This window comes from Anarrhichthys ocellatus, unplaced genomic scaffold, assembly GCF_004355925.1.
Source record: "Anarrhichthys ocellatus isolate YVR2014 unplaced genomic scaffold, GSC_Weel_1.0 scaffold54, whole genome shotgun sequence".
Classification (NCBI taxonomy): domain Eukaryota; kingdom Metazoa; phylum Chordata; class Actinopteri; order Perciformes; family Anarhichadidae; genus Anarrhichthys; species Anarrhichthys ocellatus.
The window spans coordinates 1,174,201-1,201,075 of NW_022280084.1; the positions used below are offsets into that span (position 1 = coordinate 1,174,201).

General features: G+C 43.8%; 1 protein-coding gene across 7 annotated transcripts in view; it reads left to right on the forward strand.

The window, feature by feature from the left end:
- The window catches only part of pard3ab (par-3 family cell polarity regulator alpha, b), a 213,604-nt gene that overhangs the window by 10,103 nt on the left and 176,626 nt on the right, over nucleotides 1–26,875 (forward strand). For all 7 annotated transcript variants that reach the window (XM_031870765.1, XM_031870767.1, XM_031870766.1 and 4 more), the window contains exon 2: nucleotides 22,953–23,054. In XM_031870765.1, the coding sequence (XP_031726625.1) occupies nucleotides 22,953–23,054 (102 nt within the window). The remainder of the gene's footprint in view (nucleotides 1–22,952; nucleotides 23,055–26,875) is intronic.

Genomic DNA, 26,875 nt, shown 5'->3' on the forward strand with positions numbered 1-26,875 from the left:
CTGAGGGCCCAGACCAGTTTAAACGTGTCTAAAAGATAAACTGAACTTTCTACGTCCAATTTGAATACAGGTAAAAGAAATCTGATTGCGCTTTGTGGCAGAAGAGAGCTGGCTTTATTGCCAGCTCACAGAAGTGAGAGTGCAGGACAGAACAGAGCACAGGAACCCCACAGGGAACCGAGGTGAATGATCACTGATGTTACTTTGATGCCTCACAGTTTCAGAAACATCTGATTTAATTAACTGTAAAGCACAGAAACATCGAGGCATTGTTCTGAGGCACCAGAGAGACCGGGTACTTGTCATCTGTCTACTCATCTCTGGTTGGTTCAGACACCCGGCACCAGCGGGGGGTACGGAGATGAAAGAACTCAGTGGAACCAGAAATAGCGTCGACCAAAAACATTGAGAAGAGCAGCAGCGGTGCTGAGGAAGTACTGTGTGAAGGTTTAGAAGTTTAATTAGAACGTGGTCCAGGGGAAAAACACAAAGAAGTCAAAAGTAAACACAAAAACAATGAACAGAGATATTTCAGACCCACTGTGGGAAGACTTAATGAGATATTTGGGGATTTTTTGAAAACGTTTCCTTCTGAATCAAGAATCCTCTATTTCTTACTTCCCAGAATATCAGTCGACTGAACGACATGAAGACTTTGCATCCGAACGGACATTTTAGGATGTTCTCTATTAACAGAGATTCTCACAGACGTCCTCCTCCGCGTGGTTCAGTGTGAATGAGTTAAACTGGAATAAAAGCGCCTTTTGTAATAAACAGTGGTGGATTCTTAATGCAGCAGTGGTTACAGTCAAGGCTGGATAAAAAGCTTACTGTGTGTGAATGAACTGTCAGGTTTGGCCTCCGACTACTGCCTCTTTTGACATGATCAGACAAGATTGTGTGTGTGTGTGTTTGCTGTCTCGCACACATGAATTAGGACACCAAACCCAACACGCCTGGCATTTCAAAGAGGAGGCCATTTGTTGGAAACAAGCGCCCCATTTAGACCCTCCTGATCCACGTATTGAACTGTGCCCAGAATCTCACCCCATCCCTCCGAAGCCTGGACGTGTTCTTCTTTTGCAGAAGCATCCGGTACGTGTAAGCTAAAGCGGCTAGGCTCTTCTCTGTTTCAGTCAGTCTGAGATTTCTCTTTGTAGGAAGGAACAACTGGTATCCAGGTTCAATGTACCTTGAAGGGTTAGGAGCAGTGATAAAACATGTTTACGATAAAATCCTCCGCGATAGCGCTGATTGATTTGTTAGATATTGTCGGTGTGGTCCTGATTCCTTTCCTTCACATCCTTTCCTTCATCACCATCACGTCCTCATGAATGAGATGTGTTCGGTCGTGGGATCATGCAGCTGGGGATCGCTGCGTTTAGCCGCTGATCTCTGCTGTCCAAAGTGCTTCTAAGCACAAATGTTACAAGCCCGTATCCCTTGATTTCCATTTAAAGTGACTGCAGCTCCAAAGTCACATGACCTACTTCTTAGTCTACATGGCGGCCCGCTGTGTCGCAACAGGAAGGCCTCGGAGGCATTCTCAGAGTCCACGCCGGGACATTTGTGGACCTCAAGCGAACATTCCTTACTGACCCACTAATCCAGCACACAGAGGCCTGCTCAATGCTCTCCATCATGGAGCAGGCCTCCTAACTACAGCAAGCAGGTCCGGACTGTTTAACTGCTGATCAATGAAGCTTGTGGCTGTGCATTTAACGGCGGCCCCTTCTTAGTTGATTAAGTCGATGAAGATTTATTTAGTCCGTTTTTTTATGCGCTCTTCCATGCTGAATGACTTATTTCAAAGAAACTCTAGAACACATTAATTATTTGTGGAATTTGTTCAGAGCGCATCACGGATCTGATCGGTACAAAATAAATGAGAGATCAAATGTAACTTTTAGAGATCCTGATCATGTGTTTCTGCCGCCGATACTAATTGCCGAATAAGAATATCGGTGAAGTTCTGTTTTTGAAGAATTGGAGTGGTCAACTTGCTTCCTCTGCGTTCAAAGCTCAGTCTAAACCAGAGTCCAGCGAGGCTTTGTGGGAGCTTGAGACGGAGATGCTGCACATACCTCTATCTTCAGCGTGCACACTGGATGGGTGGAAACAGCCTCGCTGCTGCCAAAGACTGTCCAGCTGCTTCTCTATAAACAGCAACATGAATTATTGTTCTTCTCTTCTCCTTATTTTCAGAGAGGATTATTCAGCTATCACAGACTTACAAAGACATGAAAGTTAACATCTCACGCAGTGAATGTGGTAAAACATCTGAACTAACAGATAACACCATGAAACTTCCCAGGTTGACAACTTACATTAAGACAATTACATTTTTGTATTACAAGTTTTCTGCAAAATGAATCAAATTAAAATAAATATGTGCTATTTTCACACATTTCTAGAAGAGAAATCTGAACATTGGATGTTTTTTTTTTGTTTTTTTCTTTTACAGACGGGAACTCGTATCACTCCATAAATCAGCAAATACAACATTTATTTTTAGACATATGTTGCATAAACCAGGCTATGAATCATTTATGAACCAACCAGAGAACTCTGGCTTAGAGTCTGGGAAATAAACTCATTTGAGAAAACGGCCTTTAAAGTAATGTGTTATGCTATGTGTAATGACATACAGGGATGTGTTGCCTTAAAGGAAAACTGTTTACTGGGCGGCATATTCCAATCTTTGCGCAACAAGAAGGAAGCATTAGAACTTTTATGTTGTTCCACATTGTTGGAGACTTGTGACTTCTTGGTTCCGTCGGCTGCTTTGGGTCCAGAAGGTGTTCTGCTCTCATGTGTATCCATGTAGTCTGTGGTCTCATTGGACCGGACAGTGTGCCGACCCTGCACTTCATCCTCTTACATCACAGCGGAGGACTTGCGGAGGCTAAACGACATACTGTCTGTGTGCATATTAAATGCATGTATAGCACTTCACCAGCTCCGCACGCACACACGCACACACACGCACACACACAAGCACACACACACGTCTAAAGTGGAATTTACATTCCTCCGTCTGCATTGAGTGAATCAGAAATATTTTATGCCGTTTAAGCTTTCACGCAATCCTGTAGAGCAGGAAAAAATACATAATCCTTTGTAGCATATTCACGAACATGTTCAACTTTCAAATATTACAAATAGATGGAAGGCGGCTGGAGTGGCTCTGAAAAATGTTTTTGGCAATGTCGTGTGTTTTTCATCTCCACGTGTGCAGAGAAAGAATTACAACCACGACTCACTTTTGACCCCAAAGCCAGATGGATCTCGCATACTTCTAAGGTTATGAATGTGATGTCGTCATATCTTTCAGAGAGCCAAACGATCTCCTCCCCACACACACACACACACACACACACACACACACACACACACACACACACACCAGTTTCTCTCCAGAGTCTAGGAGGAGGTAAGGACTGCAATCTGCATCTCCGTCTCCTGGTGCTCCAACCTCCCTTCTGCCCACATCCATCTCAGCATCCCAGCTCCATTACCTCCCCCACCGTCGTCACTGCCCACTTCTTTAAATATGCCTCTCTCTGTCTCTCTCTCTCTCTCTCTGTCTCTCCTTCTCTCTGTCTCTCTCCCTCAGCTTCGGTCCACATGGGCCTGTGATTGAGCTTTGAAGAAAACTGTTCCTCTTCTTATTCCTGATTTAAATACATGCACCGTGTGCGTCTCTTATGGGGCTGCAAGTGTTGACAAAGCAATCGATTTAACAAAGTCTCTTGCAGCGTGTTATCCCCATCATCTTTTCTCCTGTTTAATGAAATACAGACAGCATTAAGGACATTTTGGACATTCCCCTTCAAGTTGTATTTGATTGTCTCCAGGTTGAAGAACATCTTTCCTCCTTTTTCTGAAAAGTCTTCTGTTCAAATGTTCAGCGTCATTTCCAGTTTGTCTCTGACGGTGCAATGTTAGCTAATGTTCAGAACGCAAACTAAACTCTTCTAAGATTCAGTGTTACTTCTGATTATAACACAAATGGCGGGTCGGAGTGCGGTGCCTTGCTCATGGGCTTGTGTCTGTTAGAGGACACACACCAGCTATTGTATTAGAATGATGTTGCTTGCAGGGTAACTATTGTCCTGCTGCCAGACACATGGACTCTTCTCCTTCATGTCTCTTCGTCTCCTTTCCAATAACTTTGAAAGTGAGATGTTCAGTCTCTGTGAAGAGTTCCCGTCTGTTTGAAGTGCATCAGATACACATTACACAATAGTGTCTGTAAGACATCACCGTTCTGTTTTCTGCCTGTCTGGACCCGTCTGTCCCCTCCTCTGTCTGCACAGGCCTCCACAGTCCCCGTAGAGGATCACTCCCGGTCCACACACCACGCCTCGACGCCGCACTTCTGCTCAGACCTCTGAGATATTACACATCTCAGTAGATTTGTGTGTTTTGTTTCATCATAGATGAAGTACTTATGGATGTCCCGGCTGCAGGATTGGGGAAGCCCGTCACGATAAATACCTTTCTTTGGACAATATATTTTCCCAGAAATAATAGCAATTTAAACCATATTCTTGTTGTTTTAAGACCATTTTATGCCAGTGATTTATATTGATGATATAATAGCAAGTATGCCTTTGCAAAGAGACATTTTTGCTTACGCATAATATTCAGACGTTGAAATTGAAAGAAATAAGTGAAAAAATGGCTGAAATATTGTTGACATTCTCATGCAAACAAACACGGATGTAAACACAACAGACAATATCGAGGTCAGCAAAAATGATCAACGTCATGTCCACATGTCGTACAATAAGTAGATAATGTAAAGATCATTAAAATCATGTCAGTACATCGTACAATAAGTCACAACCTAGGAATGATTGAAGCCACGTAGATTATTTTTGTCTCTTTGAGAACAGACTCTTGAGATGTTAAGTACGACTGTGATATGGACATTGGGATTTTTACTTGAGTTCTTTCCTTGCTTAGTTTTATATATTTTTGGGACTGATCTTATGAAGTAGGCCTACAGATAATGTATTGACGTCCTAAAGCTTCGTGCTGTAACTTGTTGAAGGATGAGTTTGAGTTTTCTGGCTCCTCTCCAGCAGAACTCTCGTGGCGTCCGCCGTGCGTCCCGGTGGACTCGTACACTTTTGTTTTGGCAGAGTTCCTCCAGCCTCGCTCTGCTATTACAGTTATGCATAATAGGACGTATCTCCGCCCACTACAAATGAGCCTCCTTATTTTTGCCTTTTCCATTTGCCGAGCTGTAATCTGATACGAAGGTCGTTGGCAGTTATTCCTCTGGGCCGTCGAGCTGTCACATGACGTGGAGTTTTGACTATGTGTGTGTGAGTCCATGTTTTACAAAATAATCCCATGCACCGCGCGGCCTGCCCATTGACCAACTGTTCCTACTACTTCTGCCCCCGCAAATCCTCTTGTACAACATCTCCCAATCCCCCCGGATAACATTCAGCGAGCGTCATAACTGGATCAGGAGGAGTATGTGCGCAAGTCCTTTCTTTATATCAGAGACATTTGGGATGAGGTGGCACCAGATGCTTTTGGGAGGAGGAGGAGCCATTGGTTTGGCCGTGACTCACCGCCCGAAAGCCTGCTCTTCATCTGGCCGAGGTGTGTGCAGGCTGGCTTCTGTCGCCAACATGTTTGGACCTGATGGGGCGCAGAATGACAGCAGCTTCTGTGGCACTCTAAAAGACGGAGGTTTTAATGTCTCTAATACGCCGATGAGAAGGCCCTTTATATGTGAGAATGTGTCATAGTGAGTCAGAACATCTGTGAGAGGGAGGTGTGTTTTCTTTAGAGGGCAGAAGTGAGAGCCGTGTTTATTTAAAGCTCTAAACTGAAACCCAGTCTGGAGAATCTACTCCACATCCAGGTCCAGTGTAGAATGAAAACAACTCGGAGACAAGATTTCAGTACTTGCTGTTTGAGTGAAGCTTGAGAATTCACTCAGAACTGCAGCAAGATCACTTTGCATACTGTATGCCACACAAACAACTTCCAATTCCTGTGCTAGAATATTTTTTAAGAATTAAAATAAATAATGAAAAAAACTTTGCAACAAGCTTAGTCATTTTTCATGCAAGGCTTTTGGTCTGACCCGCTTCTCAAGTCTCAAGTCCAGCGAGTGAGTCGCACCAGCATGTTACAACTGATTGTAACTGCTATTGTTAAAATAATAAAGTAATATAATGAATGTCGGATCTAATAAACCTGTTGATGAATGAAATCTGTAACATCGTATTGTTAAACAGTCAAGAGTGACCTCATGGGGTGTATAACAGGGTCAGTAGTGGGTGTAGCAGTGAGACGATACGAGCTTGGGAAATTAGACAACTGCTTGAATTTTTACATTTTTTAATATAATACAATGCATCAATAATATATTGTATTAATAACTTTAATTGTTGCAAGTCATGACGTCCCCAGCTGCTATTGTGTTGCGTTGATGAAGCACAGCTGCACTAAACTGATCTCGGCTGTGTTCTCTGAGCGTCCACAGCCGCTGCATTCACCTTTAACCCAGTTGTGCAAAGTTAACTGTTACATTTAATGTTTGTTGACATGAACAATTACATTTTCCCCCCGAGGCTCCTTGTGAATGAAGAACTGGTTCTGATGTCATCGTCAACGTCTTCATCTTTTTACCACTTCGACTAGCGTTGCTGCTTGTTCTCAGAGGAGAGTCCCATCTCTGTCCTCTACAGTATTTATTCTCTAACATGTTGGGTCTTTGCTTTCATTCTTCACGCGTCTCTCAGCATCAGCACTCAGTCCGTCCTCCTCTGTCATCTTTAACCACTACACATGTGGCTTCATTACTGCCTGCCTCTCTGTGGGCCTCTTGTGTACAACCAGCCGTTTCAGAGGTGACCGTTTCCTCCTCTCTCTCCCCGCTGCTTCCCCTGATTGGCCGAGGGAAGAACTCCGGGTGACCCCCGGGGAATGATGTCAGTCTGTCTCCATGGCTGCGTTTTTTTGTTTTTGTTTTGTCTATCGAGGGGGGGGCTGGGATGTGTCACTGTTTGAGAGGACCAGAGCTCCTCTTGGCCGAGCTTCCATTGCTGAGAACAGAGCCAAGTGAGAGGCTGCGTGAGCAGAGATTAAGAGGTTTGAGTGTTGGTTCCAGACAGCTTCAATCTCAACACGTGGACACAGCTGTGCTGTTACTGCACAGCTGTGTCCAGCTCCAATAACGGACGGTTTCAGTGTAGAGGACATGAATGCAAATCAGTACGGGTCTGACAATGATGCTTTTAGGCTGCAAACACTGATTATTTTATTATCGATTGATCTTTTTTTTCAAGGTACTGTGCAGCAGCAGTCTAACATTTGAGAAGCTGGGACCAAAGAGGTTTTGTAGTTTTGCTTTACCAGGCTTGTCATTGAGTGACTTGTCGTTTCTGCATCAATGTACGTTGGATCAGTTTATTGCCCCCTTGATGTGCTTTTTAGGGAGGGTTGTGTCCTGTGTTTTTTTACGACTTTATTGACACAAAAAGCTTTTGGCACGGCTCACAAGAGGATGCTGTCTTTCCTCTTTTGCAGGGGAACCCCAGTCATCCAGTCATTCATGCCTCAATTATTGAATTCCTATGTACGTTGTCGGTGTTAGTTTGTAATCGATGCATTGCTGTGGTGCTATCACATTTGTTTGGCTGAATACTGAGAAAAACATGTAACCAGAGGCAGAGTGACATTCAAAAGACTATTCTGAAATATTGTCCCTTTCCCCCTTTATATTTATATATAACTGACATACATTTTCATGAGCATTCTTTTGTCCAAGTCCTCATGTTACTTCTGACTTTGCCATGGACCGGTCCAAATGCTGATGATATACCTAGATATGCACGGAGTGATCTTTTTAAGGCTGAAGTTTTGGGGGATTTGCTATTTGAATATTTTCTGCTAAAAGTCAAGTTGATAAGAGAAGTCCTGTTAGTTTGAACCAGAAAATATCCAGGAACTTTGAGTGGAATAACTTGTTACAGCTATCGTGCCATTACAAGTGATGGGATCCATGAAAACTATCTCTTGAGTAACAGCTGTTGGCCTCGAGGCTTGCACCATGGGGCCTTGGAATTTGCTGTGATTTGGGTCGATTTTAAAATCACGAATCAATGCATATAACGGGTCGCTCTGGAAAGGAGAACTGGCTTTGGTTAAACCGGTTCCTTAAAGCGGTTTGATGTTCCGCCTCGGACAGGCTGACAGGATATCCTTCTGTCACATTCTTCCACAGACCAGAGGAGCGTAACCACAAGATCTTCTCCCGATAGCAGTCAGTCAGTGTGGCATGAGCAGCGTGTTGTAATCTGACACCGACCGACTGATGTCTGATCACAGTCCAATAGAATCTACAAATGCTTCGTGGCCTCTGGTTGAATTTGCAGACTGACACGATTGATTGCGATGAACATTCCAGTGAATTGACGTGCAGATCTTTGGCCGACCGTCCAGAATTTCTCATCCCGCATTTCAAACTCCACCCGTCTGGAAGCTCAGGGGTGAACTAAATGAATTATCTGCACGTTCTGTGTTTCCCAGAGAATTAGATCCTGTTTGTGGCGGTAGTTGATGGGTGGACTGATTAAACAATACCGCATGAAATCTGTATCAGACCAGCTAGGCTCCTCACATGCTTTCTAATGACATACCTGAACAAAAAGCCAAGAGGAAAGCTGAAAATACACAGCAGATGTAATAAAAGAAGACATTTGCATAGGTTGAGTGTTATTGTTATTGCTCTATTGTGAAGACTGAAGGTGTTTCAGCTGTCGACCCTTCTGGTAGATCATCAGTAGTTCATCTGATCTGATCCAGCTGGCTGTGGGGCCTCTTCACTCTGAAGCTCTCATTCCTCCTTTACCTTCTCACATTCTCTTTCCAACACGCCCACAGATTCCGACCATCTGTTGCTGTAGAAGTATGGGTTGCTCTGTTGTTTTAGTCATATCGGACTGTTGAGATTCACTATTGCCTCAGAATTCAAGAAGGTCCTCCTTGGCAGTTTGAACATGTTTTATTGCCCAAGTGCCAATGAAACCTGCAGAGAAATATAAAATGGCAACGTCTCTCCGAAGAGATTCCTTGTGTTCTGAATCGGCCACTTTCACCTCGACTTCAACTGGAACTAGGAACCTTTTGAGGAACTCATTGCTTTTCGACGGCAGGGGCCAGGTTCTAAATTCAGGTTCTGGAGACATTTTACCTCACTGTCCGGGATTGTACTTTTAAAAAGTACAAGACGTTTTTTGGGTGGGGTTTGCAGGGATGATTGCTGATTGTCCAAAAAAAACACAGAGCCACTGCCAGAGGCTTCTTTCATAGAACAAGGAAGTATTCTAGCATCAATTTAGGATGAGGGAAGATCATTTATGTTTGCTTGATAACAGTTAGGTTCTAAAACACTCATAAATAACCATCAGACACTCAGCAGTTCATTTACTGTAGAGACGGACATCAGACCACCATGAAAACGCAGACAACAGCGGGCTGAACGAACCTTTTAGTTCCTTGGGAAGTCATCCCGGGACTTGAATTACTAGGAGGTTCTTGGTGGAACCGCTGCTTTAAAGTCAAAATACTACATCACGACCTGTACACTGAGCCAAGATTACCATCCTGATTCATGCTACATGACGAGATTATTCTCAACCCGATACAGCTGCCAAAACATGGCATATAAATGCAAATGGCCTGCTGCTACTGGAAGAGTTTCTTGTTGCGGTGCCAGAGTATCGATAACCAGCGATACTCTGGCAATCTGATCCACACCGTCTCTGGTGTAACAGAACGGGTTATTGTGTTGCAGCGTGTGTCCTCTTTCAGGTCTCTTTCACGAGCTAGACTGCAATCGCACTCATGCACAAGGACAGGTTGTGTGCATACAATGTTCCATGCACCAACACACACAGAGCTATACCTGCACATACGTGGTCTCAGGGAGCACAGGATCGGGGTGTTGGTTTAAGGTGTGGATGAGATGTGGAAGCAGTACTATGCTCACAAGAAGAGACTCAAAGTGGGGTCTTGTCAAGCCGGTCGGGTGCAGGTATGTTTGAACATTACCTCTGCTGCTCTGCAAACACATTTAGCTCAGCATCGTCTTTATTCTGCGTGTGTCGCGGCACTACAGAGCTCTGCTTCTGACTGGTCACGTATCACAGATATATTTCTGTTATGTGTTCAGCTCTGTCTAACGTTACATCTACAGTCATGTTTTCATATGCACGCTCACCAGGGAGGTCCCGAGGAGAGTCGCAGGATCGGGTCAGGTCCAGGCTTTTTTTTTGATGATCTGACACCGTAAAGCCTGTTTTCTGATCCTTGTACGCCAGCTGCCAAAATGCACAATTGCACTGCACTGAAACAACACGGGGTTGAGAGTGAACAAACTTGTAAATGGACCGTGGAGCGCCGAAATAAATAAAGAGTTTCAAACTATGACAGCGGGCAGTAGGGAATGATGTGGGCAGAGCTACTCTAGGTGAAAACAAATAAAGAAACTCTATTAAAGCGACGTTTTTTGCAGGTGTAACAAATCTTTTGAAGTGATCAAGTTTATTTAATATAGTAAATGCCATTCTGTGTTTTCTTCATGCTGGAAATGAAGAGACACTGTCCACACTGACACTGATATATTAGAGCGCTCCCCTCTTCCTGCCTCCTTTGCAGTCGTATGACGAAGAAGACTTATTTCCCTTTCCAGTGGATCAGCAGAGTCATGACCATGCCTGGTTGATACTACTGAAGTCTGCTCATGTCACTCTGGTCTGCTCAGTGCTGAAGGCAGCAGTCAGTCGCTGCCCCTCAGAGGATCGCGTGTCCGATGCACCTGAACCAGTCCCCTCTGACTCAGCTAGTCTTCCTCTTTGTCTCTTTGTGTCTTGGTTCTTCTCTCTACCTCTCACGTCTTGTGGTTTTCCTCTACTTTCGTACAGATATCAAAAGAAGAATAAAGCTTCATATCGTCACAGGTTCTCAGTATCTGTCTGTCAGTAATCCTGTGAGGGAGTGGGATTCCTTTTTCTTTCTTTCTCAGCTGTCTTGCTTCCGCTCTCTCCTTTCAAAGTCTCTTGTCATGCAAGAACATGTTTTTGAGTCTAATCTGAAAATGTCAAAACTCAAATAGTCTGACAATAATCATTTGTGGGAGAGCCTCTTCCTTTTCAGTTGAACTTTTTGTTCCGCAGCATCAGTCCGTGGCCTCCTTCAGAGGTATTCATCGACTCCGGTACATGTGGACCGATGCCCGGTTTAAGCTTTGCCTTCAGAAAAGCCATCTTAAGAGTGGCTGGATCATTGTTTTACCCCACTCTGACTTGATGTCTATCCTTCTCGTTGTTGAAGGATCGTGAGCAGTTGGGCCGGAGGGCAGACAGCTGGTGTAACTGTAGACGCCACTCCGACGTGTCTTTGATTTACCAGCCTGTTGTCACAGAGGCCTACCCTTTTTTGAAAGAAACCGAACTTGACCGTAATCTTCTCCGACTCTTTGAGTTCAAATGAGCTTTGGTCATTTTCTATTGGCAAGGCTGGATTTTTTTTTTTTTTGTTTGCATTGTAAAGCCGATTTCCTGTTGTGACGAGGTCAAAGGAATTTCTTTACACAGAGGAATACATTCTGTCTATGAAGTAAAAAAGGAAAGCACGGTCGTCTTGAATTCATGTCAGATTTTTCGAACAAGTCTAATTCACTCTCTCTTAACGACTTTCACGGTTTCCTGTCACTGTGAAGCTTTTTGACAAATACTATTAGCAAATGCTGTAATTCTTAGTTTTTAGGGATTATTACGTATGACGGTGGGCCGACCACGATGTGTAGACAATCTGACCGGACTGTTTAATACAGTCGTCTGATCAACAACATTCTGAGGCTCGAAGCAGTAAACCTCCTAAAACCAGCACCGGTGGATATTTGCAACCACAGCAGCGTTGACCCGGTTATGGTTTTAGCTGCAGCCAAAGAACACTTAGCGCCATGAACATCAGAGTCAGAGGTGGTGTGCAGTTAAGTATTCAGGCCTTTATCTGTAGGCCTAATGGAATGAAAGTGACGATTTGCTCTGATAAGAAGGCCTTCATTTGTGAAAGTTGTGAGATTAAATAGTTGTGTTCTAACTAACGGAAGTGCCAAATATAGCCAGAATATTTCAGCATGGGAACCCTTCTGAGTACTTCGTGCCACACGATGAATGGCGCCCACCGACTGCTGAGTTTCCTCTTAAATGCGTTGCATGAATCCAATAGGAATTACCACGCTAATGGTAATAGCATATCATTCTAATGGCAGCAAACATCTATTTGCTATGTCAAGATGTAGTGGAGAAATGTCTACCTGAGAAGAGAATGAGGTCGCTCTCTCTGTGCTTTGACTACATAGCTGGGCCAGCTGTGCGTGGCTTATAGTGCATGTGAGCGTGCCCCACCGGCTAGCTAATCGCTGCCACCCTGCACTGTGCTCAGATGGCACTCTTACGGGGGTTACAGGCGATAATGTCGTCCAGACTGACTGCTTTGTCGTGTCGGCCCACCCTCAGGCTCACACCGTTGGCTTTATCTGCACTGTTGGGTTAGAGCTGTTAGCACCGTTAGCTGCTGGCTCAGCCGTCGCCATGTTGAGAGCCGCGTGGAGGCAATAGATACGCTCTGAATTTTGAGCACCTTTTAATGCATCGCATTAAAAAAATCAAAGGCTTAAAACGTCTTTTATTTATTTTTTATTTTGAAAAGTGAAAATATGAGGACGCATTTGGCTTTACATGTTTGTTGCCAAAAAGTGTACAGAGGCAGATTCAGGTAAATAATATAGATGTATAATAAATGCTAAAATCTATTGATGATATCGAGTGAAACTGAAAAGTAAAGTGAGTCAATCCGACTCTCTCTCAGCCCTCTCTGCTCTTATCTCTTTGTCACCCGTGTTTGGTGAGAAAACAGCAGCTTCTCTATTGATTCTTTAACGTCAGCCAGTTAACATTCAACCTGTGTGAAGGACACCGTGGCGATGCGATGGAAGAACAATGTGTTCAACTGTTGATCCTAAAAGCCCCGACTCAGTTCTCTCTACTAAGCTGTTTATAGCTGCAGCAAGGGCCAAATGGATCGATAAAGATACAAGTCTAAGATGACACAGTAATGCATGATTTCTGTTGTCGTGTAAAGAGCTTAGATAGTACATTTATAGTATGTTACAAAAAGATAAAAACAAGTTCTCTCCACCAGCAGCCAATGAGAGGCTCTAAAACCCTGAATCACTGTGATGGAATCCAGTTTTTTCCGTCTGGAACAACCCGGGAGAAAAGAGAGAAATACGTCTGCTTGATGAAATATCCATTAGGATGACTGTTTGTTTGGAGGCAAATCTGCAGGCTCATAAAACTCTGTTGCGAACCACGATGTCCCGCTGACTCCCCGGCCCAGCGGACCACCTCTCCCATCCCCTCCACCCTCGCTTCCCCTCAGGCCTCCTCTGTGGTCTCACTGCACAGGAGGTGGAAGTTAGAGCCCACGTAGCCGCTGCGTGTTCACTATTCATTATGTTAATCAGCCCTCAGATCTCCTGCTTCTGTCCCACGCGTGAGATCCTCTTGTTCTTTTGCATTTTTCACAGGCTGCCTCTTAATGTTTGGCTCATTCTGCTTTGATGTCATTCACATGACGAGGAGCTCTCTGCTCCTGCACCACCTGATGCAAACTTGTTATTTCCACGTGGAGCCCAGCGCGCTGATTAATCCTACCTGCCTTGGGTTTAATGTCTACCCATAGGCGGTGTATTTCTGACTATTTTTAGAGCGCAGTACGTAAAACTGTCAGGCCTGTTTCGATCAGATACACGTCCTCCCCTGAATGCCGACATTGTTCTGTGTGCGCGGCTCGATGCCATTCGGGGCGCTTGCTTCTTGCCAGCGTTTCTCTCTGGTTTCTGTCTGTTTTTCTCCCCCTTCTCCGTTTGTGTTTTTCTGAGACCAGGGCCGCATGATTGGTGGAGTCAGACACACGGGTGAAACATGGAATAGAGTGAATGATGGAGAAGTAGGGCCCTGAGCATTGACCAAGCAAGTCGTATGTAGCCGTGATTCTTATGTCGTTAAAGTGTAAACGCTGTGTTAATGTGTCGGGTGTAATGTTTTAAATAGGGTTTATATGTTCTGTTTCATCTTTTTAAATCATCTGATTATGATTGTTAAAAATGGCATTTTTAAAAAAATTATTATCAGGACTCATCTACATTTTCTCCTCATTTCTTTTACATTTCTCTCTTTATTTTCATATTGTCACCCGAGGTGTTACTGACCTCACTCAGTGTAACACTGCTGTGATCTGTAGTGGTCTTTATGCAGCATGAATCATAACTTTTTTCACACTTGCGGATATAGAAACCTCATTTCTATTAATTACAACCTGGTCAACACTTAACGCCTTAATAATAGGATGTTGTTATGTTATTAAGAGTTGTAATAGTAGATGTATTAAGATTCAGGGAGATGCAGTTACATGGAGACAGGAAGAGGAGAAGAAGAAACGCAAAGGCTGCATGGATGCAGCCTGAGACCTTTGGCAGCCTCCTCCCCTCCCCTCCTCTCTCTCTGTGTGTTTGTGTCTCCTCCATTGAAACCTCTCAGCCTTCCCTCCCATCCACACTGAATACTTATATCTAAGGACCACAGCCTTTGGCCCCCCCCACACACACACACACACGGTGTTAATTCTGCATGCTAAATGGCCGGCAGTGACACTGGCTCTTGCATTCCACTTGGCACGTCTGTCCATGGGGAGGAATGTTTGGCACGTAAATCGGCGCTCCGCAGTCACTCATGTAAATGCTGACATATATATGATGAGCACACAGATAGGGCTGCCACGGTGAAGGACTTTCCCCTGCAGGGATCATTATTATTATTATTATTATTGGAACAACAGCGGCATATGCACTAATATTATTATTTCTTTTGCATTTTATTTCATTTATCTTTATATAGTAAGCTTTATTGTTTGGCTATTATTGGGTATATTGTTGCATAAATGACAAAGATGACAGTTTTAAAACTGAGGAAATACTTATTGTTAAATGCAGTGAGATGCAGTGTTTCTGTTTGGTTGAGCTGCTTTGGTTGTGTCCGGTTGCTATGATACGGAGTAGCTGTGTGATTTAAAATAAATGATGGCGCGAGGTAGAGCACTTGATCTGGATGAAGGCTGAAGCCCCCCCCCCCCACGTGTGATCTTCTCTCCTCCGTCGTTGTTCAGCACGTGTAGCCTTCATGTAGGATGCGATGGTTTGTCTTTTTTATGGTATTTGTCCCGCCCCTTCCGCCATTGTGATTGGACACATTAGGAGAGTTCCAGTGACGAGTGATGTTTCTGTGACCAGAGAGCAGAAGCCAAACGCACAGCGCTCAATGCAGAACACGCACTCTGCTCATCAGTAGTGCGGTATTGCTGTTATAGCGACAGCCCTGCACACATACACGTGTTTCTGGCCTTGAAAGTGTTAATTTGGTCTGTAGTGCTGAAATAATGCCACTTGTTGCACCTAAAGATGAATATATATCAATCAAAGTGTGAAGACTACATTTATTATGACATCATACACACACCTGTATGAATATGTACCTCCTGTCACATCTGTCTTGTGCAGAAACCCGTCTGTGGTTTTTAGCTCGCATCACTGAGCACCTGAATGGCATTTTTCCAATTTCCACTTCGCTTGTCAGCGGTGTCATTTGTACTTCAATGAAAGGTTCTTTGTTTCTTACCTTCACCCTCGCTGTGACCTCGCAGCGCTGTGCACACATCCAAACATGAGAAGAGATCCACAGGGTTGGAGCCCGATAAGCGGAGCAGAGAGATGCTTGTCTGCTAGATAAAGAAAGGCGGTCATATTTGCAGAAGTCAGATATTCTCCCTTTTGAACGAGTGACACGCTGATAACTCACATGGACGTTCAGGGCCTCAGGAAACAAGTAGTTGAGCTGTATTTATCCAGGGAGGGTTCAAAACAAGCTTCATTCCAGCATTCAACTCTTGATTTTTAAACACTTTGAGAAGTTGGCAACTAATTCTTGCCCTATTTAACATATAAAAAACAGGGACAGCAAACGTGCATTCGTGATATTTAAATATGAAATATTTCATATTTCAACATTTTGTGTCCTTGTTTTAGCACTTTCTTCTCCCTCCATCAGTGCTGTGGTATGTAGTCTACGAGCAAACATAAACAATGCGCTGTTAGATTCCATTCATGGTTAAAGGGAAAAGGTTTTGTAAATTAGGTGAACTGACCCTTTTTTAAGTAGACAAAGCACCAGTAAGTGATTTTCCTCATTTCATCTAAGTACTACAGTAAGAAGTTCCCTCTGACCTGAAGTGACAATAAGCCTGCTGTGTGTTCTTAATCCATTGTTCATCAGGGCTGCCTGCTGTGAGGATAAAGCATGTGTTATACAGATTGTATTGGCTTGTGTTTTGTTTTTTTAATCACCACAAGATAAGTGTCACTTTGTCTTTTAGCAGCTTCCACCACCAACTCACTGCCTTTAAGTGACTTCCTCCTTCAGTCTCCATCTGGCGCTCGCTGCTCTAAATCCCGAATCTACAATCACTTAATTATTTTTTCAGATCCTGTTTTTTCCATACTAACAACGCTGAGAGGGAGGCGGGGAGAAGGCTGCAGCCAAATGCATTTATTAAGCACTCTGGAGAGCACAAAACGATGTCGCACCAACACTCTCAAATGAATAAGAAAAGGCTTTTGATCTGCTGTAAACTGCATCAATGCAGCGCCGCAGGGGTTCTATGGAGCTGGATAGACGGGCGGAGGATCCCAGAGAGGAGCGACGCGCTGCAGCAGTTTATGATATGAAACCAGCGCTAATGTGTGTCAAGTGTAGGACAACAGTCTGTTAAAGTTTTATAAGGACGAAGAGACGGAAAGTGGTTGAGAAGGAGACAGGAAAAGGAGGTAAAAAGAATTGGAAGTGAATGAGAAGTGGTCGAGTACGAGGTAAAGCTTTACAAAAACAGACTGTCGATGTAATGAAGAGTAAACTGATAGAAACAGAGAGGTAGAGGGAAACGTGAACAAGGATCGTTTAAATTGTTACTTTTTTTTGTCTTTTTACAACTGCTTTTTAAATTGATTAAATTATTCTCTCTTTCCACTTGGGGCTGTTCAGGTCAAACACATTTAGATTGGGTCTGGATCTCAGGCGGCAACCTCCGGTTCTCCCGAGTGAAGCCGATGTGAAAGTGTCTTAAGCTGCATTCTCTCTAGTGTCCACCAGGGGGCGACTCCTCTGGTTGTATAGAAGTCTATGAGAAAATGACTCTACTTCTCTCTTGATTTATTACCTCAGTAAACATTGTAAACATGAGTTTATGGTCTCAATCTCTAGTTTCAAGTCTTCTTCAATACAGCATGATGTTCATTTAGTAACTTATGGTCCATTTAGAGTCAAACAGACCATAAAGCAGAGTATGCTTTAGGGCGGGGCTACACAGTGATTGACAGGTTGCTACCAGAGCTGTATACGACGTCTCTACGCCACTCCTCCGCCATCCAAACGTGGTCACTTCCTGTTCACCGGTTGCAAAAAAGCCAAGGAGGCGACGGCCAAAATGCCGAACTCGAGGCTTCAAAATGGCAGTCAATAAAACCAATGGGTGACATCACGACGACTACGCCCACTTCCTATATACAGTCTATGGTTGAATCCAATCAGATCGGACTGTCACCAGGTTCCTCTAGGCGCCTTCATCTCTTTAGTTGAGATATCAAAGGTACTTGAATTTAACACTTGCTGGCTTCAAAGAAAAACATGGATTTTGTTTTTTTAACAATCGATTCTTATGAAAGTGGACTGAATCCTTAGTTGCCACTTGCCAACTTCTGACCACAAGCACCTGAGAAGCAGTTCTAACGCCTCTGAAGTCATGAAATCCTTCGCTCTTCCTCTGTTTAGTAACGGGCCATGCTTGGCTGACAGCTTCCACTAAAATTAAACTCTTTTTCACAAAGAAAAACGATGCAACTGTTTATTGGATTCTTTCCCAGCGTCCCAGCTCCATCCAGCAAATAGTTGTCAGAGTCCGCATTGCCGTGGGTCAGTCCACACTGTCCTAGGACTAACTGGCGGAACAGTTGAGGACCACTTCTTCATTCGACGGGACAGAATCCTCGACGCTGCTCAGGGCCGACTCGGCGCTTTGCCCGTCCCCGGAAGAGGACGAGGAGGAAGTTGTGGAGGAAGTTCCGTCTTCAAAAATAGCACCAATGGCGGCCCGGATGAGATCCATCTCCTCGTCTTCACTGTCCGATTCAGAGCTCTCCATGTACTGTTGGAAATCCATTTGAACTTATTAATCGTGGATTCTTTGAAAGAGTACTCAATAGATAGATCATTAGCTGTCTTGCCTGCATGTCCATGATTGCGTTCCTGTAGTAGATGTTTTCAAAGCACATTAGATTGTTGTGCAGGCAGAGGAGCTCCATGTAAGTCGACAGGTCATCGACATCATCGTCATCACTGTCTCCACAGCTCACATTGTCGCTCTCTGACCGGGAGTCCAAATCTTCCAGAGACATTTTAGTAGTTTGGTCCTCCTCTTAAACCCCAGCTGACCCTCTGCGGCTGCATGGAAGTGATCAGAATCAGCGTTGCCACGATAGATTCAGTTGATTGTGCTTGACAACCGTTTGGTGCTTTGATATAAAATAAGTGCTTGCTGAGTTCTAGAGTGTTGGTTTGTGAGCTCAGAATCCCAGTTTGATGTTTTTCTTCCTTGTCCTCTTGTTTTTGCCTATTCTGCCTCCTGTTTGTAAGAAAATCGACTTTATTTCAATGCAACAACACACTGATGGTTGCTCTAGACGTTGCTCTGCTGTTGAATAAGGAGGAGGGGAAACATTATGCAGCTCATCGTGATGAATAACTGCTAATATCACTGTCTGTTCCCACCACATCTACCGGCAGGAAGTCAGTGGTGAAGAAGTAAAGCCCGCCTCTCGCTTGGACGAGCGGCGCGAATCTGGTACTGGCGCTGGAAAGATGATATTTAAACTTTTATCTGGCTGAGAAAATGGCAGTACCTTAAGAAAACAAGGGTTTTGCAGGTCAAGTTGGAAAGATATTTTGCCCAAGACCTTCCAGAAGAATGGACCTTCCATTTTATGGTGCTGTTGAGTAGCAGCGAGTTTCTCAGGACTGTTTTGCTGTCTGTTACCTACTGCCGAGCCCCCCCCCCCCCCCTTCAGATCAGTTTTTAAGCAGTTCTTTAGATAAGGGCCTGTCAGATTAGCATCATGGGAATCTCAATACGGCACCGAGGAAACGACCGTGAAGAAGTTTGAATTATCTTTTTTTTAATATAAGTATTATATGATGCATTACAGGAAAGTGAGCAGGGCTGTGCAATTCATTGATTTACAATAATGATGATGAGAATAAGGTAGTCCGGATGGAACGCTTCGTGCTCGCTGTGCCGTCAGTGTTGAAACACAGGCTTTGTGGCTGTGACATTTTTTGCTGTGTCATCGCTATTCATGTCTATACAACCAACGTACTTACCATTACATTGCTTACAAGAGCACTCGTGATTTTGCTGTTAAATGCCGTCAATATTCACCAAAAATATCTTCATTGTGATTTTTGCCATATTCGAGATGCAGGAATCCTTTTAATGTGGAGATACCAACACGTGTGTGTGCGTGTGTGTTTACGTCTCTGGCATACTATAACCTTGTTTAATATGGGACTCCTGTCATAAGTCTGGCACCGTGACCCCCCCCCCCCCCCACACACACACACACACACACAAAACATTCTATACACTCTTTGATACGGCCTGCCCAGTCCCAACAGACACACACTACAGGAACTTGATAAAGGGAACCACCACACATGAGAAGCACACACACAGTATATCATAGCACCACTCTGAAGAAACCCTTTTATTGTCATATACACATATACACATACATGAAATTTGACCTCTGCATTTGACCCATCCCTGTATATAGGGAGCAGTGCGCTGCCAATGACAGGCGCCCGGGGAGCCGGGGGTTCAGTGTCTTGCTCAGGGACACTTCGACACGTGACACGTCCCAGTCGAGGATCGAACCGTTGACCCTGCGGTTACCAGACAACCCTCTTAAACCAGTGAGGTCACGGTCGCCCCCTCTGGGATCTAAACGTAGGACAGCTCGGGGTCTCCGGTCTGGAAGCCTCACTTGTTCTTGTTGTTTGTGTGCTCGATGGTTTAAGGCTCCATTCAGATATCTCAGTGCGCATGTGACACACACTGTATCTGACAATGGTTTAACTATAGAGAACATGTTTTCAATGTCCGGGCACATTTTGAACAGTTTAAGACGTACATGAAATACACTTTAATATTTCCAGGAGGTATCTCGTCATTCAAAACTAAAAAGCTGAATTGTTTTTAGTCTGAATTGGATTAAAAAGCAGTGACTGTCCCACAACACCTATCACACAGTGAAAGGGTTTTACATGCCGGCTCCTTTTATTTGAAATAGCTGCTATTGAAACAAGAAAATGACAGACAGCAGCAACTTGAAAACAAGCTCTTATATACACACACAAACACACACGCAGTCATTTGTCTGCAGTGAATTGTTGACAGTTGCAGATCCACTGAACGTTGGCTACTTCCTGCGTTTCTGTGTCAGATGAGAACTTTACAGCTTAGCTTTGATTTTTCCAGAAGCTCTGGTCTGGATATGTCTAGAAAGAATAAAAGTACAGGCAGACACAGGCCTGGGATCTGTCTTTGAGCTCCATCAGCTGGAATCCACAGGGTGTCCGTGTCATGGTCGGGGGGGGGGGGTACACAGGCTGTCACGGGCGATGACATCTGTCAAGGCGGTTTGACAGTCCCTGCATGCTGCTGACAGGAAGCAACTCACAGAAAATACTAATGCAACCGTTTGCTGCTAGGTCCTCTCGTTTCCTTTGTGGCTCCGTTCGTCCTTCTTTGTCATTTAGAAGGACTTTTTGCACTGGACTTACTCGAGATCACCTGTTAGTAGAGAAGCGTGGACATTGCTTGTTGGAAACATTGGAAAAAGACTTAAAGGAGAAATATGAATAACTTCAGCACTTGTACACACATTTTGCTAACCAATCAGAGCAGACTTGGCTCTTAAAGAGACGGGCGGTAAAACAAAGCGTTTCAGACAGAACGAGAAAAATATATATTTTTTATTAACATTCAAGCATATAAACATGTTCAGGTAGACGTCTAAAATACAAGTATGAACCTGAAAATGAGTGTGTTGTTGTTGCCCCTCTCTATAATGTGCCCTCTGCAGTGGGCTGGAACTGTACATGTGGGTAATGAGGCTGCTGTGTTCCCGTTGAACCCGAGCAGTCACGCCTCCACTCATTACTTCGTCAGTTGATGCCCACACACTCGCAGCACTTAAACATTTTAGAGACGCGTATTAACGTGCACTCTGTACGCATTCTGTCTTTGCTAAAGTATACAGTAAGCATTTTATATCTCTGCATGTCACGACGTTAATTCCCACAATCGTCTGCCGTTCACATTTATGAGTGTGTTTACTGCGATGAAAGAAACACGTTTTGTTGCCCATTCATCATAATGCTGTGTGTGTGGGAGCTGCAATATTGTATAAATAATAGGGGTGGGGGAAAAAATCTATACAGCATAGTATCGTGATATTTTGCGTGGCGATATTGTATCGATACATGGACTCCAAGTATCGATCTTTTATTATATAAACTATTTTAAAAAAAAATTATTATTATTTTTTTTTTTTTTTTTAAGAAGAATCAAATCAATTAATTTTTCAGTCCACTAGATGGTGCTGAGTTATTTTCTGGTGAGGTCAGCAAAGGTCCCGGGTCAGCGTGATTGGTAAGAAGTTGGTCAAAACAAAGAGAGACATCTGGCCTCACAAAGACGTTAAATCTGCCAACAGTAGCCAGGCTCATGGGGAGAGTGCAGCGCATAACTGTCTCTCTGCCCTTGACGTCCACGCATCGCAAGTTATACTGAGTTATATAACTCTTATATCCTACTTCTATAAGTTATAGTTAATATACGGAGTCCACACGTTTGCATTTAGTTAAGTTGGACTATGTAGCAATACAAACAGTTCAGTTTTTCAGGTGCAACATTTATGACATTGTTGGTCAGTCTGTCTGCTTGACAATCCTATTTTGCTGCAATAAAATTGATTGAAGTGAGATGAACAGACTGAAAACTTTCTTATTAGATAAAACATGTTGACACAGTTTTCCTTTGGGGACATAATTTGAAGTTGAAATAAGTAATAAATCGCAATAAATCACAATATATCGCAGTATCGTGATAATATCGAAGTATCGCGATAATATCGTATCGCGGGATCTCTGGTGATTCCCACCCCTAATAAATAAGTGAGCACTCAACTTATTTTCTCTAGTGTTGGCTCACCCTACCCCCTCTGTACTTTATCTCAGCGTGACTTTTGTGTTATTTTTCATCTCCAAACATTTGACAAGAAATTGGACTGAAGTATACAGTAGCTCTGGCTGGGATTCCCCCCCGGCCCTCGTGTTTGTGTATGTCCTCTCTTGATGTGCCAACAGTGACACAATAATTGTCATGCTTAAGTGCTTGTTTTGAAGTTTGTACAGACGGAGCTTTCATTCATACTTGGTGTTTATTCTTGTCAGTGCTGCCTGTCAAGTTGTTCTTAAACGCTTTTAACCAATTCTCCAAAGTCTTATTCTTTGAGCACTGCCTTAAAAATAAGAATTTATCTTCCACCCTCATTATCATGTCACGATGAGTGCGATTCAAACTCATTTAATTGCCACAAGTTTTGCGTGCGTTTAGATTTTTCCCCTCATTTAGTGTTTGTGGCCGTGGGTGTTTTTTTTGAATGTCTCTTTCTTCTCCTCCAGGATGCTAGTTACTGGCTGCAGGTCCACCGGTTGGAGCACGGCGACGGCGGCATCCTCGACCTGGACGACGTACTCTGCGATGTGGCCGACGACAAAGACAGGGTGAGTGAGGCGTGCGTTGGTAGATATGACGGAACTGAAGCAACACAAGCTTTAGTGGTTATTTCACGTCATCCTCAGGGCTCCATGTCAATGCTGACGCCATTAGCATTGACATGGGTTTAGCGTTTAGCTGCTAGCACTCTCTGTGGTAGAGCACAGGAATGAATGCGTGTGTCTTTGCTGAAGCGGTGCATTGTGTCAGACGCAAAGTACACAATGCATTGTCAAGTGTGCATATTTCTTTATCACATTTGCATGTTTTTGAAAATCCTTTGTCGGTTCGGTGGTGTGAAAACAGAGTTGCAGTAAAGCTGTTTTCTGTTGCCATCCAAGGCACAGGAAGTGCTTCCTGACCAATCAGATAAGAGAGTTTCTTGCGTACCAGAGCAGCTCTTATCAGTGGGTCAGCTTTTATTAATAGCACTGTTTACCGTCTTTGAGCTGTGAATTCCTCTGTTAATCTTAACAGAAATAGGTGTCGGTCAATGTGCTTCACTCTGACAGTACGGGGGCCTGAAGTAAAGGACTGCATTGCGTTGCTTACCTCCGTCAGGCCTTGACCTTGACCGTTTTAAAAGCCCTGCGATTGTTCTTCGGCGTGGTTCATCTGTCGCTGGGAGCAGTTTGAGAGAGAGAAGCTCACGCTGACTGACGGGGTCACATTCTCTACTTTGGTCAGGTGTCAGCAGATTCTCTCGAAAGACTGAGAGTTGTCTCAGTATGTATTCCATCAAGAAAGCGCTTCCGACACGAGTGAAGAAAGTCAACGTTACTACAAGGAACCTTTACTTTGTTCAGTGACTCTGTGTAATACTGATGACCTGCAGATAGTGAGACCCTCAGCGAGAACATTGGCTCTTAATCATTCTTGAATCCTGTCATTGGGTTCCTTTATGTCACAGAACAGGAAGTGGATGCTGAACTCAAGTGCAAATGCATCTTAAATTTAATGATGCTTTGTTCATGAACAATGCCATGCCGTTGCAACGGCAGTCTTAATTTCTTTACAGTGATTATGCTGTTGTTTTCTTACACAAAGAGTTTTTGGAATTATGCAGTCAAGTTTTGAATTTTCAAGACTTTTATTGTGAAATATAGTGTGTGTGCGTGCATGTGTGTGTGTGTCCCAGTGTGAGACTGTTTGTATCTGCTGATGTCACAGCTGTGCGGCTGTGTGTGTGTCATGGATAAATGTCTGTCCTCCTGATGACAGTGAGTGATGTCTGGTTATGTTGAGCACAGCTGCTGTTGTGGGGAATTGAATGAAGCCAGACCCTTCTGTTGTTGTGTCCAGCAATACCAATTCAATTAGACTGACTTAATGCGATGGTCTTTAAAGCACCATCGGCCGGTGTGGTTGTGTGTTGAGAAGCAGAAGGAAGAGAAGGTGTGCAGACAAAGAGAGAGAGACACAATAACCCAATGCTGTACCTGACAGTGGTTTGTACTGCACATGTGCAGACAGGTACCTGAGGTTAAGCATTCTCGCTCACCCTTCTCTGTCCCTCATAATGCTACATTGGGAACAACACATCTGTGTTGAACTCTGCAGGAGGAGAGCTAGTTAGCGTTAGCTGTTAGCAGCTGGTGAGCAGCACAGTTGTGCTCGGCTTAATAACCAGGCTAACGGCTATCGTGAACGGGGGTTGCATTGAGTTACATTACGGTGCGTTTGACAAGAAACTTCAATAAATGCAGTTGTCAGAAGGAAATGTTTTCACAGCAATATGAAGAAGAGAAGTGAACTTTTGAACACGCTGGTATCTGATCATTACTTGGTGTTTGCACACTGAATATCTCAACCCACTGCGTTTTTATGTATTGATGTATAAAGTAAATCTAATAATGTGGACTTGACCCAATTGGTACAGTCAAAAAGTGGCTCATGCAACTCTGTCATTTTATCACGTGACCCCCATATTCCATCCCTAAACTAAGGTTATGGAACTGCACCACATGTGGCTTCTACACATTCTCACTACACAGATACACACAATCATCTGTGAAGTTGATGATTTGTAATCCAAAGCTCAAATTTCCTGTCCACAGAACGAAAAACACACTCTGCATTTATGCATCAGGAAGTGTTGTCTGGTGTAGACGTGGCCTCAGAACGATGACGGAGTTCACGATACAAGAGCGAGCGATCCACTCTGTGTGCCACTAAACATGACTGGTGGTCTCCACAGCTGTGACTCATCTCTGCCATTCCACAGGAGCTTTTTAAAGACTGGAAGGAATGGCCCCTCCATCACACACACACGGACACTTTTATTAGCCTGCACTGGAATGAAACACACCGGCTGCATGTAGCCCTCGCCCAGGGAATTACATGTATACTCGGTATATTTTTAGTGCTTTTGGTACGTGTGTGTGCGTGTGCGTGTGTGTGTGTGTGTGTGTGTGTGTGTGTGTGTGTGTGGCTGCCTCTGCATCTGTGAAAGTTAGACATAAAAGTGTGTTTTTCTGTAGACGCAGTGTGTACCACTCACGCCAGGAAAGGTGGCGGCTTGCCCTCTTACTTAGCGAATATTTTTCCAGATACCATCTTTCCACCCGTTCATCATCACCCCCCCCCCCCCACACACACACACACACACACACACACACACACACACACACCTTTCACACTAAGCGAGCAGCTTAGTAACCTCTAATAACCTCAGTCACTAGTAGGAATCCACACTCTGACAGCTGGATCTGTACTGATTCAATTCATGATCATCATGCTGACGCCATCATGGAAAGTACTTCCGATTGGCCGGCTGGTGTCCAATCAAATCAAGTAAAATACTCCAGGTAACCATAACGTAAACATAATCATCTCTTACATTGGCGTCCTCGCTGTTGACGAAATGTAGTATTATTCATATTAATCAGAAAGTTTTTCTTTCATCCATTTGAACTCTAAACGTTCTATTTCTGTATTGATTAACGAACGTCAGATTGGATTCATGAGCGTACCATTAATTGTGTCAGTTTCCCAGCATGCCTTTCAAGTGAGTCAGCATTCTTTATACCTATTTTTTTCTCTCTTTTTTTGTAGATGAAAAGGCTTATGTCTAAGTACTTTTAGCTTGAACACTCCCATACTTTTACCTGTGTTTACCCATGTTTAAATAGTATCATTATTTCTATAATGGTGATGCATTTAGACGGAGAGCCATCACTCTGAAGTGTAAAACAAAGAGTTATGAAGAATTATAAAGTACTTCTTCTGACTCTTTCAATTAATCAATAAACATCTGCAGATACACTTTGTTTATTTCAGTTTTTGTGGCAGTTAGTGCTAGCTACTCTGTCGCGAATGTGCACACGCTTTCCAGCTCAATTACACACACACACACACCCTGACATACCCCAGGTGCTCGTCCCTACACACCCTCCTGCAGCGATGACACGACCCTCAAATGTTGGCATCTGGCCACCGCCGTGTGTGTGTGTGTGTGTGTGTGTGTGTGTGTGTGTGTGTTGTCAGGGTGTGCCGCACAGCTGCGCCCGCCGCTACTCCATCACTGCCGGGTCTGACCCCGGTCAGCGTGGTGCCTGCTGTGTGTTTGTGTGCTGCTGCTACAGCAGATCATATTTGGTGCTTTGTTTGGTTTGCAACTTAGACTTTTAACACATAATGCATGAAGTTTTTTTTATATATTTTCTTTTGTTTGATTAACAAATTTTCATGTCTGCATATTTTCCAGCTGTTTCTTTAAATATTTGAGCTGCTCTAAATGTTTCTTGGTCTTCTGAACGAAGCACTTCTCGTTCAGGTTTTCCGTGTGTGTGTGTGTGTGTGTGTGTGTGTGTGTGTGTGTGTGTGTGTG